The sequence below is a fragment of the Scyliorhinus torazame genome, chromosome 5 (assembly GCF_047496885.1).
Source record: "Scyliorhinus torazame isolate Kashiwa2021f chromosome 5, sScyTor2.1, whole genome shotgun sequence".
Taxonomy (NCBI): Eukaryota; Metazoa; Chordata; class Chondrichthyes; order Carcharhiniformes; family Scyliorhinidae; genus Scyliorhinus; species Scyliorhinus torazame.
The window spans coordinates 194287192-194301963 of NC_092711.1; the positions used below are offsets into that span (position 1 = coordinate 194287192).

General features: G+C 45.9%; 1 protein-coding gene across 1 annotated transcript in view; it reads right to left on the reverse strand.

The window, feature by feature from the left end:
* LOC140420857 (nitric oxide synthase 1-like) overlaps window positions 1-14772 on the reverse strand; it is a 514337-nt gene that overhangs the window by 92007 nt on the left and 407558 nt on the right. The window contains exons 17-18 of the mRNA XM_072504947.1: window positions 7576-7711; window positions 5186-5264 (exon numbers count right to left, since the gene is read on the reverse strand). Coding sequence (XP_072361048.1) covers window positions 5186-5264; window positions 7576-7711 — 215 coding nt within the window. The remainder of the gene's footprint in view (window positions 1-5185; window positions 5265-7575; window positions 7712-14772) is intronic.

The following is a 14772-nucleotide window of genomic DNA, read 5'->3' on the forward strand; positions in this document are numbered from 1 at the left end:
TAGAGAAAGAATTGATGTTTTGGAAATTAAACGGTTGGACAAACGGTAAAAATAAACTATTGGAACAAAAAGAACAATGGGAAGAGATTGACAAAGTTTTAGTCGATATAGAAATCCAGACTATTCATCAGAAAGCACACACAAAGGGAACCATGGAACTGTGTAAAGGCAATAAGGAGGTGGATGAGTTAGCCAGACTTTGAATGTTAATCTTGGGGACTATTGTAAACACAGCGGCCGCACATCAAGCGGCGATCAAACACATGCATGAAGCTACAGGGCATGGAGGTAATACTGTAGTTGCAAGGGAGTTGAAAAAGTTAGAAATTAAAATAGCCTATTGGAGGCAATGCTTAACAGCAGTAAGGAGAAAATGTGAACTATGTATGGCCTGTGGAGGACAGAGAGGGAATAAAACATATGGGAGCATAAAAACCGAGAAATCAATGGAAGAATGGTCATTAAATTGTGCAGGAACTCTTTTTCCGAGAAGCAGCAAAGGTAATTTGTACTTTTTAGTCAAGCTGATAGCTGCACGGGAGAAATTAATCTTAGAGCAACCAGCAAAGCAAATGGAGCCACTACCAAAAAGGCATTGGCAGAAATGATGACCTCCAAAGGTAGACCAGAATCGCTTAGAATGGACAATGTGTCACACTGTGATGAACGGTTACTGCCTTATCATCATGTAAGGTGATGTCCCCTTTAAGACCGGGCTTGGAACCCTGGGGACTCCGCCCCTGGCTCCGCCCACCTGGGAGCCATACATAAAGGCCTGCCTCATGGTCTGTGTAACAGTCAGCTCTCGTCTCTAGCTGTAGTATAGTTATTAGTCTAATAAAGCCTTCTTTACAGTTTAATCTCTAAGCATCGTTATTGAGGGTACCTCACACACTTTGAAAATAATACCGTGATTAACCTTTGTGCGGACAGAGGAATAAGAATAAATTGGGCCGTGAAATATGCACCTGATAATAATGGAATGACAGAGCAATCTGTAAGAAAAGGAAAGGATTAGATAATAAAAAATCAGAATAACGGTTGGGATAAAGACATTGAGAGAATAGTATTTGACCTTAATCGTAACCTTGGAACCTCTGGCTCTCAGGGACCAGAGGGCCCAAGTGAATCAGAAAATTACCAAGTAGGTGATGAAGTTTGACTACCAACTAAAACAACAGGAAAAGTAATCAGTGAAGCAGTGAAAGGTAAATACACGGTCGTTCAAGATTTGGGAGAACATACAGTTTAATTAGTGAAGAATGGCGTCTGGAGCAAAATAAATTGTATCAGAGCTCAAACATCTGACCCAATTAAATAACAATAGAGAGATTCTTCGAATCTCACTCAGGGGTGCAATGATAGAAGGCCTTAATTGTACAATGTGCGTAAATGATCAGAAAAACAAACCAGTTAAAAAAGGAAAGGAAATCCGGAGGTCCTGGAGAGCACTTCTGGTACATCCAAATAAGAGTAGAAAAATACAAATTAAGAAATAGGGCCCTCTCCAACCTTGACTTGTTCGTTTGGTTTTACAGATGGAAAAAATAATACAGACCTATTTGTTTGGACGAGAAAAGAGGACTACACTCAAGAAAAAAATAAGGATCAAATTTGAAGAAGGAATGAAAGAAATTAGGATTAGGAATAGGCTAGATTGGTTGAAATGGGGGGGGCAACAATGTTAATGGGGGTTACAGTAAATAGCTTGGGAATATTAATATGGCTCATCACCATAGGAAAATCACATGAAGTAACGGGATATGGACAAATATACACCAGATTGAATCACATAGAACACATCATAGAATTTATCATAGAATTTACAGTGCAGAAGGAGGCCATTCGGCCCATCGAATCTGCACCATTGGAAAGAGCACCCTACCCAAGGTCAACACCTCCACCCTATCCCCATAACCCAGTAACCCCATCCAACACTAAGGGCAATTTAGGACACTAAGGGCAATTTATCATGGTCAATCCACCTAACCTGCACATCTTTGGACTGTGGGAGGAAACCGGAGCACCCGGAGGAAACACACGCAGACACGGGGAGGATGTGCACCTCAGTACTAATAGTCACAAAGCTAGTTTTGCCAAAGCCCAGATTTCCCAAGAAGAAGTTGTCTACTTAGGTCAGAAAATATCCAAAGGAAAAAGGGAACATACTCAGGACAGAACGGCTGCCATCAAAGCAGCTAAAGAACTCTCAACTGTACAGGAAGTAAGATCCTTTTTAGGACTCTGTAATTTTAACAGAAATTGGATTGATTCTTACACTCATCCCTGGGCTGGATGGGATTTATCCTAGGATTCTCTGGAAAGCTAGGGAGGAGATTGCTGTGCCTTTGGCTTTGATCTTTAAGTCATCTTTGTCTACAGGAATAGTGCCAGAAGACTGGAGGATAGCAAATGTTGTCCCCTTGTTCAAGAAGGGGAGTAGAGACAACCCAGGTAACTATAGACCAGTTGTGGTCTATTTCTGTTGTGTGCAAAATCTTGGAAAGGTTTATAAGAGATAGGATGTATAATCATCTGGAAAGGAATAATTTGATTAGAGATAGTCAACACCGTTTTGTGAAGGGTAGGTCGTGCCTCACAAACCTTATTGAGTTCTTTGAGAAGGTGGCCAAACAGGTGGATGAGGGTAAAGCAGTTGATGTGGTGTATATGGATTTCAGTAAAGCGTTTGATAAGGTTCCCCACGGTAGGCTACTGCAGAAAATACGGAAGCAAGGGATTCAGGGAGATTTAGCAGTTTGGATCAGAAATTGGCTAGCTGGAAGAAGACAAAGGGTGGTGGTTGATGGGAAATGTTCAGACTGGAGCCCGGTTACTAGTGGTGTACCACAAGGATCTGTTTTGGGGCCACTGCTGTTTGTCATTTTTATAAATGACCTGGACGAGGGCGTAGAAGGATGGGTGAGTAAATTTGCAGATGACACTAAAGTCGGTGGAGTTGTGGACAGTGCGGAAGGATGTTACAAGTTACAGAGAGACATAGATAAGCTGCAGCGCTGGGCTGAGAGGTGGCAAATGGAGTTTAATGCAGAAAAGTGTGAGGTGATTCATTTTGGAAGGAATAACAGGAAGACAGAATACTGCGCTAATGGTAAGATTCTTGGCAGTGTGGATGAGCAGAGAGATCTCGGTGTCCATGTACATAGATCCCTGAAGGTTGCCACCCAGGTTGAGAGGGTTGTTAAGAACACATACGGTGTGTTAGCTTTTATTGGTAGAGGGATTGAGTTTCGGAGCCATGAGATCATGTTGCAGCTGTACAAAACTCTTGTGCGGCCGCATTTGGGGTATTGCGTGCAATTCTAGTCGCCGCATTATAGGAAGGATGTGGAAGCATTGGAAAGGGTGCAGAGGAGATTTCCCAGAATGTTGCCTGATATGGAGGGAAGATCTTATGAGGAAAGGCTGAGGGGCTTGAGGCTGTTTTCGTTAGAGAGAAGAAGGTTAAGAGGTGACTTAATTGAGGCCATTTCCTCCCTGCCTGACAGGGACATACGTATCAAGGACACGCAGTATTTGTTCCTTGAACACCTTCCACTTTTCATTTGTGCCTTTCCCTGACAGTTTCTGTCCCCATCTTATGCTCCCAAATTCTTGCCATCGCATCATAATTATCCCTCCCCCAATTATAAACCTTGCCCTGCCGTATTGCTCTATCCCTCTCCATTGAAAGACACCGAATTGTGGTCACTATCTCCAAAGTGCTCTCCCACAAACAAATCTAACTCTTGGCCCGGTTCATTACCCGGTACCAAATCTAATGTGGCCCCACCTCTTGTCGGCCTATCCACATATTGTGTCAGGAAACTCTCCTGCACACACTGTACAAAAACTGCCCCATCCGAACATATGTAAAATTAAATACAGATGTGAGGCTAACTGGTCTGTAGTTTCTTTATCTCTCCCTTTTTGAAGAAAGGAGTTACAGTTGCTATCTCCCAATCTAATGAAACTTTCCTGAATCTAGGGAATTTGGGGAAATTAAACAAATGCATCTCATTGGTCATTTATTTCAAACCTTAGTATGAGGTCCATTTGGCCCTGGGGATTTGTCAGCCCACAGACAATTTGCTTAATATCACTTCCCTTGTGATTGTAATTTTCCTGCGTTCGACCCTTCCTTCATTTTCTGATTTTTGGAATGTTACTTATGTTGTCTGTAGTGAATAAAGATACAAAATAATTGTTTAATTATTAATAATGGGGGGCACAGTAGCACAGTGATTAGCACTGTTGCTTCACAGCGCCATGGACCCGGGTTCGATTCCCGGCTTGGGTCACTATCTGTGCGGAGTCTGCACGTTCTTCCCGTGTCTGCGTGGGTTTCCTCCGGGTGCTCCGGTTTCCTCCCACAGTCGAAAGATATGCAGGATAGGTGGATTGGCCATGCTAAATTGCCCTTAGTGTCCAAAGGTTAGGTGGGGTTAATGGTTTACGGGGATAGGGTGGAGGTGTGGGTTTAGGTAGGGTGCTCTTTCAGGGGCTGATGTAGACTCGATGGGCTGAATGGCGTCCTTCTGCACTGTAATTCTATGATTCATGCACCAAAGCCCTAATTCCCATCATCAATTCTCCAGACACACTTTCTGTAGGAACAATGCTCACTTTGTTAAATCTTCTCCTATTTGAGAATCACCAGCAAGGCAGAACTGGCTGTAGGTCTTCTTTCAAAAAGGTGGAAATCTAGTAGCTTTTAAAATTATGAAGGATTTAGTAAGTAGACGATCACAGGGAGAGCATGAGTGGCTGGAAGAGCACCAGGCAGAATGGAACAGGAGGCTACAACGAATTGAAGGGTTGAAGGGAATATAAACCCCGAACAAATAGTCCTGGGAATCCTGGACAAATGGCCCTGGGAATTCTGGACAAATACCCTGGGAATCCAGGGACAATTGGCTCTGGAAATCCTGGATAAAAGGCCCTGGGAATGCTGGACAAATAGCCCCAGGAATCCTGGACACATGGACCTGGGAATCCAGGTTAAATTGATCCGGGAACCAAGGACAAATAGCCTGGACAGAGATTCCTCGACAAGTGGTCTAGGAAGGCTAGGCAGAGGAAGCCAAATTCTGGGACAAGTCAGACAATGCTGCAGTTGACCACCCTGATGCAATTGCTACTGAAACCCCAGCAAGAATCTAAAATGTTAAAACCCTTCACTTACCCAGAGCTCTCATGCTGGAGATTCCGTCTGGATAATATCCGTGTTTGAAAAAGTTTCCGATTGTGCAAGTGACTGAGAGCTGTTCAAAAAGAGAGAAGGCTGAGAACATTAGCTGATTTTTATCCCAGAAGAGAACAGAGAGGAAGCAGTGGGAGTGAGTGCAATGTGAGAGTTCCTAATAAAAGAGAGACAGAGAGAAAATGAGACAGAACAAGAGAAAGGCAGCTGGGCATTTGAAAATAAGGTGGAAAAATCATCATGTTAGGAAGAGGGAGCATGACAGATTGCAAAAGAATGTACAAGAGGACATGAAAAAGATCAAAGAACAGTACAGCACAGGAGCAGGCCCTTCTGCCCTCCAAACCTGTACCGGCCATGATACCAAACTTTGCCAAAACTCTCAGCACCTCCTTGTGCTGTATCCCTCTGAACCCTTCCCCTTATCTATGTGTTTGTCATTTTGAACGCTGTTAATATATCTGCTTCCATAACCTCCCCTGGCAACACGTTCCAGGCACTTACACTCACTGCGTAAAAAACCTGCCTCACACATTTCCTCTAAACCTTACTGCAAGGACCTGAGACCTATGCCCCCTGGTGACTGACCCCTCCACCCGGGAAAGAGTGTCTGCCCATCCACTCTATCCACGCCCCTCATAATCCTGTAGACCTCTATCAGGTCACCCCTCAACCTCTGTCTTACTAATGAAAACAGTCTGGGTCCATTCTGCCTCTCCACATACCGAACACCCTCCAGACCAGACAGCATCCTGGTAAATCTCCTCTGCACCCTCTCCAAAGCCTCCACATCCTTCTGGAAGTGTGGCGACCATAATTGTGCGCAATATTCCAAGTGCCAAGCTTCTACACAACTTGCCAGTTTTTATACTCGATGCCCCTTCCAATGAAGGCAAGCATTCCATATGTTTTTTTGACTACCTTGTCCACTTGTGTTGCCACCTTCAAACATCTGTGGACCTGCACGCCCAGATCTCTGACTTTCTATATTCCCAAGAGTTTTGCCATTTATGGTATATTTTCCCTCTATGTTAGACCTACCAAAATGCATTACGTCACATTTGTCCGGATTAAACTCTATTTGCCATTTCTCTGCCCAAGTCTCCAACCTATCTATGTCCTGTGTATCTTCTGACAATCCTCAACACTATCTGCCATTCCACCATCCACGAACTTACTAATCAGACCGGCTACATTTTCCTCCAAATCCTTGACGTACACTACGAACAACAGAGGCCCAAGCACAGATCCCTGTGGAACACCACTAGTCTCAGCCTTCCAATCAGAAAAACGCCCTTCCACTACTTTGCCTTCTGTGACCGAGCCAGTTCTGTATCCATCTTGCCACCTCACCTCTGATCCTGTGTGCCTTCACCTTTTGTACCAGTCTGAAATGAGCACCTTGTCAAAGGCTTTACTGAAGTCCATGTAAACAACATCCACCGCCCTTCCCTCATCAATCATCTTTGTTACCTCCTCAAAAAACTCGATCAAGTTAATGAGGCACAACCTCCCCTTCACAAAACCATGCTGTCTATCGTTCATGAGTACATTTGTTTCCAAATGGGTATAAATCCTGTCTCTGAGAACTCTGTCCAATCATTTACCTACTACCAACGTGAGGCTCACTGACCTATAGTTTCTAGGATTATCTCTGCTATCTTTCTTAAACAGCGGTACCACATTAGCTATTCTCCAGCCCTTTGGAATCTCATCTGTAGCCAACCAGGATACAAAGATGTCAGTCAAGGCCCCAGCAATTTCCTCCCTTGTTTCCCGTATTCTGGGATAAATCCCATCCAGCCTAGGATACTTATCTACCTTAATATCTTTTAAAAAAACCAATGTTTTAAAAAAATTTAGTGTACCCAATTAATTTTTTCCAATTAAGGGGCAATTTAGCATGGCCAATCTAACTATCCTGCACATCTTTGGTGAAACCCACGCAAACACGGGGAGAATGTGCAAACTCCACACGGACAGTGACCCAGAGCTGGGATCGAGCCCGGGACCTCGGCGCCGTGAGGCAGAAATACTAACCATTGTGTCACCGTGCTGCCCCCTCCTTTTCAATGTTAACATGATCCAGATTGTCCACACACCCTACCCCAAAATCATCTTCCACAAAGTCCTTTGGTGAACACTAATGCAAAGTACTCATTTAGAGTCCTTGAAAGAGATGGAGAAAGGAGTGATAGTACAAGTCATAGATAAGGTGTGAGGGAAGTATACAGAGCGAGTATAGTTTTCAAAGGAGAATTGGACCATTATCTGAAGAATTTAAAAAAAATTGGGTTTTACACGCACACACACACACACACACACAAACACACGTAGTGCAGTCCTGAAATGTAGCATCCGTCAAGTTTCACCTGATGCTAGTTCTATCACGTCAGGCACGACAGACAATCTATATTTGTTTGGTTTCCAAGCACTGTCATTGTGGAAATCTGAGTTCTCGTCATTTCCTAAAGATTCCTCATCGATACAGAAAACTTCACAGGCTGCCTGTGGGGTGAATAGAACACGATGTTAGCAACGTGATTAATTCATAGAATACATAGAATGACATTTATCCGTGATTGACTGTAGATATATGATGCAGGATTGTGTGGCAGTGAGACACAGGGAGGCAGTGGCACATGGTGACAGAGTGAGTTGGCAATGTGGAGGCAGATGAAGGTGGAGACTGGGAGGCAGAGGGAGACAGTCTGAACACAGTGTGGGACGCAAACAAAAGGCACACGCTGTGAACTGCTTTAGTTCCATGTGTTGGAGAACTCCGCTAATCCAGAAGCAGAGAAGCAATCACTCTGTCAAAAAAGGGGGATGGAGAGAGTTCAAGCCAAATCAACAAAGAGGTTTGCCGATGAGTCTCCAAAATGCCTCAAACCATTGTGATGCAACTGCCAGAAGAAGCATGGAGCCGTCCTAAAACATCTGAAGAACATACGGAACAAACACAAAAAGAGGATTATACATCAATACACGAAGAACATCAAACTGAAGCAACAAACACTAGAGAACATGAAGAACCTTTGCCAGTTCAGCAGACACTCGGAAGCTCTACAAGAATAAGATTCAAGCCAGAAAGACTGAACTTCTAACAGACTGTAAAAACAATTATTCTGAACATGTATGTAGTTATGCATATCATGATGAAATGTAACAAGTAATTTAATGCATGTAAATCATTTCATTTTTCCAAAGGAAAGGGAATGTGATGATGTGCATGAGGCAAGTTTGTACATAATGTAATGCACAACCTCCGACCACTCGGTGACAGCATGATCTTATGGTCTGGGAGTTGGGAGTAGGTCGTGCTGGTGGATAGACGTATTTTGCAGTGTTTCCACAATCGTTAATTAGTGTTAGTAGTTTATTATTTTATTTACCCTAGTTATCTTATCACGCAGTTGTTCTACAATAAATTATTTAAACTAAATGTTCGATAGCTCATCATTCACTTTGGTCAGTCAACAGAACATGACTTGGTACCAGGATTTAACAAGAACTAGAAGATTCTGTACGAAAATATCTGAACCACTAAAGGTAACCTTGAAGGATAAGGAAGGAAATGCATCTTTGCTACCAGCCTTGCAAGCTACTGGCATCTGGTGCTCAACGTGCGGTAAAACTTCGAAGCCCAGGATGGAAGGCATCAAGGTGCCTCAACAGCTTTTGATTACCGGTAACATAGACGAGAATTGGAGGGTGTTTAAGCAACAGTTTAAATTCTATGTTTCAGCCCTTGGTCTGCAGACCACAGCCCAATGAGAGGCGTATCATGTTGCTGCTCACTGTTGCAGGTCCCCAAGCAATTGAAACATTCAACACTTGTATTTGAAAACAAGGCTGATAGCAAAAGATTCAAAGAAGTATTTCAACAATGCAATCAGCATTGCTCCCCGAGAAAAAAATCCTGTCGTCAATGATATGAGACCAGATAGTTTTTGGAATCTCCAGTGATAAAGTGCATGAGCAGCTTCTGCGGGAAACAGACCTGCAACCTGAAAGTGCAATTCAAATATGTCACGCTAGTGAGCTTGCTGCAAAGCAGTCAACACTTTGAATCTCCGTAATTTCGGTGCAAAGGCAGAAGAGGCGGCTGACACCATTAGTGTGGTGACGCAGCTGAATAAGAAACGTGCTCCCAGTGCAGGTGGCCATTCTGAGTGTCCATCCCCCTCCATTTTGTGTCTGTGATGTGGCAAAAGGCATTTGATGAGGTGTGTCTGGAGGACACTTTTTTTGTAGACATGATCTCCAGCAAAGACAAGATGCTGGATTCTCCGATTTTGAGGCTATGTCTGGAGGAAGTGCCTGGTTTTACAACGAAAAATTCAGCGAGGCCACAGCACTGATCCTCTAACCGGTGAGGGGCTAGCAGCCACGCCACGTAAAACGCACGGCCTTCCCAATCTCAACGGCTGGAGAATTGCCGGGTCCATTGCCGGGCAAACTGCAGCAGTCACACCATACAACATGGCATCGGCCGCACGCAGACACAACCTGCCAGATAGTGCCCCCCTGGTCACCCCCTTGCCACCCCCGGCCCACACCCCACCAGTCACTCCAGCCCTGGCTGAAGCCCCCCCGGCCAGTAGCACGGCTCCTCCCCACCCCCGACTGTGGCGCGCTGGACACAGTCTGCAGCCGCTACGCCGGGTTCACGAAAATTGAGAGCACACGTGTCTCATGCCATCGGGAACACGGCCCATCGGCGGCAGAGCATCGGGGGAGGGCCTTAAGGTAACGTCCTGAGGCTGTCCCAACAGCGTCCGGCGTACTCCTTGATGACGCTGTTTTGGAGGGGTGAAGCATCCGAAAACAGGCGCCGCCCCCGATTTGGTCGTAAACAGGGATTCTGCGCGCGATCGCCGATTATGATATCGGCATCCGGCAACAGAGGAGTCTCAAGTCATACAAAATGGCAATGTATTTGTTTCAATCTGCAGCAACAGTAAATTGAAGGCAGATCATCATAAAGATAAATGAACAGAACCATTAAGATAAATGGCACAGTGATAACAGTCAAGCTTGACACTGGTGCGAAGGCCAACCTTATCAACCTCATCAACCTCCAAGTGTTGGAGAACGCTGCTAATCCAGAAGCAGAGAAGCAACCACTCTGTCAAAAAATTTAGACATTCTGAATTCTCCCTCTGTGTACCCGAACAGGTGCCAGAATGTGGCGACTAGGACCAGAGTAACTTCATTGCAATATGAATGTGAGCCTACTTATGACAATAAAGATTATTATTATTCATATCTGTCTGATGCAAAAAAGCTGTGAATTCAACCAAAAATAATCACCAGAACAGTATTATTAAGAGATGGTAACAAAATCTCGTCGTTAGGAGCATGTGAGCTTGATTTCGGTGTCAAAAATAAAATGTACAAGTTGAAATTTTCTGTTGTGGCAGTGGACCGCAAGTCTTTAATTGGAGTTGAGGCGTGTGTGGACAGCTAATCCGACAAGTCTATAGTGCAGACAATGCTGCAACAGGCCCTCAACTCTCAGGCGACTCCATACTGAATGATTTCCCTGACATTTTCCAAGATTTTGGTACATTACCATACACTTACAAGATTCAATTGAAGGAAGATGTGAAGCCTGTGAATCATGCATCGAGACATGTGCCGGCGCCATTAAGGGATAAAATAAGGGCAGAGCTAGAGAGACTGACTGCCTTGGGTGTTATTAAGCATATTGAAGCCCCCACAGACTGGATTCATACAATGGTATATGTAAAGAAGCGCAAAAAGAACCTCCACAATAGATGACCTGTATTGATGATGTCAAATTAAGAGAAGAAATCAAGAAAGACCCAATGTTGCAAAAGGTGTGAAGATATCTTCGCGAAGGATGGCCCAGAGAATCCTGCTCCGGTTTCTGCAACGTGACAGCAGGGTTTGAGTGTTGCAGATGGAGTGTGATAAAAGTGAATAGTAATTGCGAAATCTTTAAGATCGATGGTTCTGAGCGAACTCCATGCACCATGCAGAGCATAATGGAAAGAAAACGTGCAAAAAGAAAGCCGAAGGCACAGTCCATTGGCCAGGCCTTCTCCGGGATATCGACACAATATTACGGAACTGCACATGGCACAGGAGGTGAACGTCTGCACACAGTGCGAGAAGCAAACAAAAGACACAAACTGTGAACTGCTTCAGTTCCATGTTTTGGAGAACTCCGCTAATCCAGGAACAGAGAAGCAACCACTCTTGTCAAAAAAAAGGGGCAATGGAGAGATTTTAAGACAAACCAAGAAAGAAGTTTGCAGATGAGTCTCCAAAATGCCTCAAACCTTGTGATGCAACCGCCAGAAGAAGCATGCAGCAGTCGGAGAACATCTGAAGAACATACGGAACAAACACAAAAAGAGGATGATACATCAATACATGAAGAACATCAAACTGAAGCAACAAACGCTAGAGAACATGAAGAACCTTTGCCAGTTCAGCAGACACTCAGAAGGTCTGCAAGAATATGATGCAAGCCAGAAAGACTGAACTTCTAACAGACTGTAAAAAAAAATATTCTGAACATGTATATAATTATGCATATCATGCTGAAATATAACAACTAATTTAATGCATGTAAATAATTTCATTTTCCAAAGGAAAGGGGATGTGATGATAAGCATAAGGCAAGTTTGTACATCATGTAATGCACCACCTCCGACCACTAGGTGGCTGTGTAAACTCATCACGTGGCCCTATGGTCTGGGAGTTGGGAATAGGTTGTGCTGGAGGATAGACGTATTTTGCAGCAGTTCCACAATAGTCAGTAGTTTATTATTTTATGTACCCGAGTTATCTTCTCACGCAGTTGTTCTACAATAAATTATTTAAACGAAATGTTCTCGAGTTCATCATTCAATTTGGCCAGTCTACAGAACATGACAGGAGATGGAGACAGAGAGGTGGAGGCAAACAGTGACAGAAAGGCAGAGGGAGATGGAGACAGAAAGGTGGAGGCAAACAGTGACAGAGAGGCAGAGGGAGATAGAGACAGAGAGTTGGAGGCAAACAGTGACAGTGAAATGGAGTCAGAGGGAGATGGAAACAGAGAGGCCAGAGGGAGATGGAGACATAGAGGCAGAGGGGGACTGAAGCAGGGACAAAGAGAGGATAGGGAGAGGGTGTAAGAGGAGATGGAGACAGAGAGGCCAGTGGTAGATGGAGACAGAGAGGCCAGAGGTATATAGAGACAGAGAGGTTAGAGGGAGATGGAGACAAAGAGGCCTGAGGGAGATGGAGATAAAGAGGCCAGAGGGAGATGGAGACAGAGAGACCAGAGGGAGATGGAGACAAAGAGGCCAGAGGGTGATGGAGACAGAGAGGCCAGAGGTAGAGAGAGACAGAGAGGCCAGAGGTAGATGGAGACAGAGAGGCCAGAGGGAGATGGAGACAAAGAGGCCAGAGGGAGAGAGAGACAGAGAGGCCAGAGGGACATGGAGACAAAGAGGCCAGAGGGAGATGGAAACAACGAGGACAGAGGGAGATGGAGGCAAAGAGGCCAGAGGTAGATGGAGACAAAGAGGCCAGAGGGAGATAGAGGCAAAGTGGTCAGCGTATATAGAGACAGAGAGGCCAGAGGCAGATGGAGACAGAGAGGCCAGAGGGTGATGGAGACAAAGAGGCCAGAGGGAGATGGAGGCAAAGAGGCCAGATGGAGTTGGAGGCAAAGAGGCCAGAAGTAGATGGAGACAGCGAGGCCAGAGGGAGATGGAGACAGAGGGGCCAGAGGGAGATGGAGACAAAGAGGCCAGAGGGAGATGGAGACAAAGAGGCCAGAAGGAGATGGAGACAGAGAGGCCAGAGGGAGATGGAGACAGAGAGGCCAGAGGGCGATGGAGACAAAGAGGCCAGAAGGAGATGGAGACAGAGAGGCCAGAGGTATATAGAGACAGAGAGGCCAGAAGTAGATGGTGACAAAGAGGCCAGAGGGAAATGGAGACAGAGAGGCCAGAGGGAGATGGAGACAAAGAGGCCAGAAGGAGATGGAGACAAAGAGGCCTGAGGGAGACAGAGACCAAGAGGCCAGAGTGAGATGGAAACAACGAGGCCAGAGGGAGATGGAGGCAAAGAGGCCAGAGGTAGATGGAAACAAAGACGCCAGAAGGAGATGGAGGCAAAGAGGCCAGAGGGACATGGAGGCAAAGAGGCCAGAGGGAGATGGATGCAAAGAGGCCAGAGGGAGATGGAGGCAAAGAGGCCAGAGGTAGATGGAAACAAAGACGCCAGAGGGAGATGGAGGCAAAGAGGCCAGAGGGAGATCATAGAATCATAGAATTTACAGTGCAGAAGGAGGCCATTCGGCCCATCGAGTCTGCACCGGCTCTTGGAAAGAGCACCGTACCCAAGGTCCACACTTCCACCATATCCCCATAACCCAGTAACCCCACCCAACACTAAGGGCAATTTTGGACACAAAGGGCAACTTAGCTTGGCCAATCCACCTAACCTGCACGTCTTTGGACTGTAGGAGGAAACCAGAGCACCTGGAGGAAACCCACGCACACACGGGGAGAACGTGCAGACTCCACACAGACAGTGACCAAAGCCAGGAATCGAACCTGGGACCCTGGAGCTGTGAAGCAATTGTGCTAACCACAATGCTACTGTGCTGCCCCAGAGGGCAAATACAGCCAGAGGGTGATGGAGACAGAGAGGGCAGGGGGAGATGCAGACAGAGAGGCCAGAGGGAGATGGAGACAGAGAGGCCAGAGGGAGATGGAGGCAAAGAGGCGAGAGTTAGATGGAAACAAAGAGGTCAGAGGGAGATGGAGGCAAAGAGATGAGAGGGAGTTGGAGACAGAGAGGCCAGAGGGAGATGGAGACAGAGAGACCAGAGGGAGATGACAACAGAGAGGCCAGAGGGAGATGGAGACAAAGAGGCCAGAGGGAGATGGAGACAGAGAGGCCTGAGGGAGATGGAGGCAAAGAGGCCAGAGGGAGATGGAGACAAAGAGGCCAGAGGGAAATGGAGACAGAGAGGCCAGAGGAAGATGGAGATAAAGAGGCCAGAGGTAGATAGAGACAGAGAGACCAGAGGTCGATGGAGGAAAAGAGGGCAGAGGGAGATGGAGGCAAAGAGGCCAGATGGAGACAGAGAGGCCGGTGGTATCTGGAGACAGAGAGGCCAGAGGGAGATGGAGACAGAGAGGCCAGAGAGAGATGGAGGCAAAGAGGCCAGAGGGAGATCGAGACAGAGAGGCCAGAGGTAGATGGAGACAAGAGAGGCCAGCGGTTTCTAGAGACAAAGAGGCCAGAGGTAGATGGAGACAGAACGGGTAGAGGGAGATGGAGACAAAGAGGCCAGAGTGAGACGGAGCCAGATAGGTCAGAGGGAGATGAAGACAAAGTGGCCAGAGGGAGATGGACTAAAAGAGCCCAGAGGGAGATGGAGAGAAAGAGGCCAGAGAGATATGGAGACAGAGAGGACAGAGGTAGATGGAGACAGAGAGGCCAGAGGTAAATAGAGACAGAGAGGCCAGAGGTAGATGGAGGCAGAGATAGATGGAGACTGAGACACCAGAGGGAGATGGAGACAAATGGGC